Here is a 4,508-nt window from a genome sequence, read left to right on the forward strand (position 1 = left end):
GCTATTACCTAACAGCCAAGATAAATTGGAAAATAAATTATTATTTCACAACAACAAAAAAATGAGTTCTATTCTGGGAATAAAAGGAGAGAGTAATAATTGAAGTCCTTTCTGGGAGGGGAGGAGAAAGAAGTGCTCTAAAATTTCTTTTTTAAAATTATTTCTTTTTTGGTGAAACCGCAAGCTTGCAAGGCGTGTTGATATTGCTTTATAGATATTTCTTAACTCTATGAACAAAAAGATTTTTTTTTCCAAAAGTTACTTTCTCCTCTCTACTAGGTGCTATCCCATTTAAAATCATGCTGGTCTTAGCTTTTATCTTTGTGTAAGAATTTTACTTAGTGCAGTTATGGAAACGATCTCTTCTAGCCTGATTGTTTTCTCAAATTTAATCCAAAGAGAGCTCAGTTTAATACTAGAGGTGAGCTCTATTCCCCAGAGCAGGAAAAATGGTCGGTCTCTGCCCAGCGGAAATTACAATGCAGAGCGAGTGCATTTGGACTCCTCTGCTCGGCTCCTGGTGCTCGGGGAAAGATCTAAGATAACAGATAACTGCAAGTAAATGATGTTACAGAAGAACAGCACTCATTAAAATGGTGTGTATTCCAGTTTGAGGACTCTTTTTTTTAATGTTGGTAAAAATTACGTATTCCTCTTGAGCTGGTATTAGTATTACATTTCTTTTCCCTGTGCCCTTCCTCCCTGCAACAGGAATGGGGAGAGATCTCCGAACAAAYATTTCTGTGAATTTTTGCAGCCTTGCTTCCAACTGTGCTAGCTCTCCAGCTTTATGRATCAGGGGCTGTTTTACTGCTCTGTCACAGTGTTTTCCTTAGGATGGAACAAGCTGAAGCTCTCCCTTGGAACACAAATTGCTTCTGAGGCAGAACAACAGAAAATCACCTGTCTGACGTGGATGTCCAAGTATCAGTTTTATAGTTCRTGGACTTCTGGGGTCAGATGTCAACAAGGCACCTAAACAGGCTGTTCTGGCAGAGTAGGCTAAAARTGGAGTTCCCTCCAAATACTTGGAGGAAAGTAAATGAAGATTAATAGCAAGGGCAGGGCTTTCCAATGAGAGTCGGGGAGACACAGCACATTGGATCTTGCTTTTCTTTTTACTTTTCTCTCTACTTTTTTTTTTTTTTTCTTTTCCTCCTTTCCTCTGGGGGGCCCCTTTCCCCCCAGCTGCATTTTGGAGACTTACTACAAATAGCGTTTTTATGTACAGCCTTTTATCTTTAGCTGTTAGTCCGTGGTAGGGAAAGGAAGTGGCGATGGGCGTATGATTAAGAGTAGTGCTTGACATCCAGAGGGACACAAAACGCGATCTTCAGTATCATCGCGGCCTACCGGGCGCTCATTCCGTTTGGGCCAGGGGCCCACAGTGCCGCGGCATGGAGGGCTGCTCCGTTTCAGCGGTATCCTGCTTTGGGCAGCAAAGGTGACGGGCCGTTTGTGTACGGCCTGTGGYAGCTGCCTCCGCCTTGTCCTGCGGCCTGCTCCCGTCTCCTGCGCTGGGGACCTGGGGTGGCAGCAGCTGGTGGTACCGTGTTTCAAGCCAGATTTGCTGCTGCACATGAAGCCTCTTTTCTGCCCTACAAGCTTCCACCTCGGCTCACTGGCCTCTTCTCCTTGGGCTGTAGCAGGAATCGTCATACAAGCTGTTATGGCAAATCATTGCAGCTCGTTTTGGCCTTTGGAGAAAATGGGCTCTCTGCATGTTTGAAAGAGGCAGGATGTCAGTGGGACACTTTTCAAAAGGCTGGCACTATCAATGGGGGTAAGATACTTCACTCATGGCCCAGAGGTCCTCTGAGCAAGTAGTCAGGGAGGCAGTTCTGCCTAYTGCAGTTGTGTTATCAGGGAGTCATGGCAGGAGAAAGCGGCCTTCCTTCTGGGACAATTCAGGGAAGGTTTCTGAAACGTACTCTTGTGGGCAGTGATCAGAGTAAGTCAGTAAATATAGTGTATAGGGAAGCAGTTTCTCTCACCATTCTTGGCTTTTTAAAAAACCAGACCTTCCAGATCTTGAACTTGCCRGTTACTATGTGCTTATTTGTGGCCTTATGAAAGCCTTGTGGTTTACTTAGGTGCATTTGAAATGCCTTTTTATTTATTTATTTAGAGGTGTGAGTRAGAAGATGGAAGATCAGGTGATTGCTGTGCTCGAAAGATATTGTTTTAATCCTTTCACATGGATCTTAATCCATGTAGTGCTGATGAGTGCTAGTGGAGGGGTATTCCCGTTTTCAGCCAGTGCTGGAGACCTGGCCTCTCTGARCTGTCTTAGATGGCGTGGAGATTAGAGCAATCCAGGAGGACTGCAGTTCGACAGCATTTCCGAGGCTTCACTTAAGATGCAGTATGCGTTTCTTCATCCTGATAGAGATAATGGGTTTTAAGCAATTACACCCAGGCTAATTCCTTTTGATAAGAGCTCTACATTATCTAAAAAAAGAACTCCAGCCGCCTGGAAGAGAACAATGTAAATGTCTCTCTCAGGGACTCTCTCCTTTGCTCCTCCCTGGTACCTGGAGATGACGGGCAGCAGAGCTCTCAAGCCATGAAAACCTGCTGGTAGCTGCCCTGGCCGAGTGTCGCGGCTGGGGAGCTGCAGCAGTGCTGGCRCCCGGCGGGGCTCCCCGTGGTACTGCTGCTTAGGTGCTGGTCTAATGGCCACGGTGCGGGCGCGAGGAGTTCCGTGGGGTGCCTTCAAGGGAGCTCGTTCCCTCCCCGCACCCTGGGCGGTCTGACTGGGAGGTGCAGGTTRCTGCTGCTGTTGGTGCCACTCTACGTTTTATAGTTTGCAGACAGCAGTGAGAGCCTCTCAATTTGTTTAGGACAGATCCCAACTCCTCCTGTGTGTTTGTCTACATGGGGCAGAAGGGTGCGGTGCTGCCGCATGTTGTGCAGGGATGGTAGGAGATCTTAATTAGGTTTATTTTTCCCTTTTTAAAAGCAACAAAGGAATATCAATAGTTAGCTGAGATTCTGGTGCTTCTTAAGGAAATTCCTTTTAATATGCTTAATTTTGCTGTTTCTTTCTCTTTCRTATTTGTACATTTTATATATGTGCACACAATGTGGGGAAGGAAATTTAATTGGTTGCATTTAAAGCGAGGGGGAATCTCAAAGCAACACGCTGCTTGCACAAGCGTGCCACTTCTGGGAAAATCACATATATATGGTAGTTGTGTTATTAAGGAATTTTTATAGTATAGGCATGATGGTTAAAGCGTTTCCTTTGGCTCTCAGTCACATAGGGCATTCTTGATATGGAACTGCCTAATGATAATTGGAGCTGGGAGGAGAGGCAGGGAAAAGAGGAGGACTAGAGACGGGGATTATATTCTCTCCTGCTGTTGTGCTTCTCTTCTTCCCTAGGGAAGAGCCTGTGAATGTGCGGCCTGCTGCCTGTCCCTTCACCTGTCTGCTGGCTTAAAAAAGTCACTGAATACCTCCCACCGGAGGCCTGAGCTGCTCCCTTTCAAGGCAGGGAAGAGGATTTGTGTGGATATGTCTCCTCAGCTGATCAAAAAAGATGCAAAAATCAAATCTTTTTTTTCTGTCTCCGTTCTGTAAAATGGCTTCATGCATCACAGACACTGGAGTTAAGCAGCGYGGTAGAGCAGTGGTAGCTTTGGCATTTTGCTAGAAATAGGAGGCAGAGGACACAGCTTCCCTGGTGGGGAATCTGTTCCTGATTCTTCACTCTGACACAAGAAGCGCTGTCCCTGCTCGGCCTCTGCATTTACCCAGTGCTGTGGTTAAGTGGCGCATAGACTGAAAATAAATGAAGAGGTTCAGAAAGGGAAAATCATTACCACCACTTGCAGAGTTGACTGCCTTTTTTTTTTTTCCATGTCATAAACTGTTGTGAATTTGAAAGGACGGATGTATTTCCTTAATGATATTGTTTAGTTGGCAAATGGAGCAACTTTTTGTTTGGAAAGCTCTACCGAGTTGCTTTTGGGATCAAAGGCCTCAGCTAATTTGTCCTTAAGCCTCCTGTAACTGCTTGGTTGAGGAGCTGGACTGGATGTTCTCACTCTTCCTGATGCAGCGACTCAGGGTGCTTAGTCTGAGGCAATTTACACATTCCTCAGCTCTTGCTTTTTCGCCTTTAATTGGCTTCCCACTGCATGTCACGATGCATTTTGCCTGGGATGGCAGACACAGTCAGCTTCCTTCACTAGGCTGCTAAGAGAACATGCTTTTGTGTGGGACAGAGCTGTTGAAGGCAGGCTGGAGAAAGCACCGTATGCAAGAGTGTCAGAGGCTCCACAAATAACCTAAGTCTTGTTCTTTCTTTCATAAATAGATAYATAGGTATAAATCCAATAGTAACATTCCTAACATGAGAAGTAGTCCTCACCAGCCTTTTCTTTCTTGAGGAGCTCTGTAACTTGTGAAGAAGCAAAGCAGGTCRTCTGTTCTGTAGATCCTACCTGATTTTGCTGCTTTGCTTTCTTAGTTATCCTACATACAGATTCACAGAATTCACA

General features: G+C 45.3%; 1 protein-coding gene across 1 annotated transcript in view; it reads left to right on the plus strand.

Annotated features, from left to right (window-relative positions):
• Window positions 1-1,872: 1,872 nt before the first annotated feature.
• The window catches only part of PTGFRN (prostaglandin F2 receptor inhibitor), a 48,708-nt gene continuing 46,072 nt past the window's right edge, over window positions 1,873-4,508 (plus strand). The window contains exon 1 of the mRNA XM_026040623.1: window positions 1,873-1,951. Within this exon, the coding sequence (XP_025896408.1) occupies window positions 1,873-1,951 (79 nt within the window). The remainder of the gene's footprint in view (window positions 1,952-4,508) is intronic.

This window comes from Nothoprocta perdicaria, unplaced genomic scaffold, assembly GCF_003342845.1.
Source record: "Nothoprocta perdicaria isolate Ctin4 unplaced genomic scaffold, notPer1 scaffold_100, whole genome shotgun sequence".
NCBI classification, from domain to species: Eukaryota; Metazoa; Chordata; class Aves; order Tinamiformes; family Tinamidae; genus Nothoprocta; species Nothoprocta perdicaria.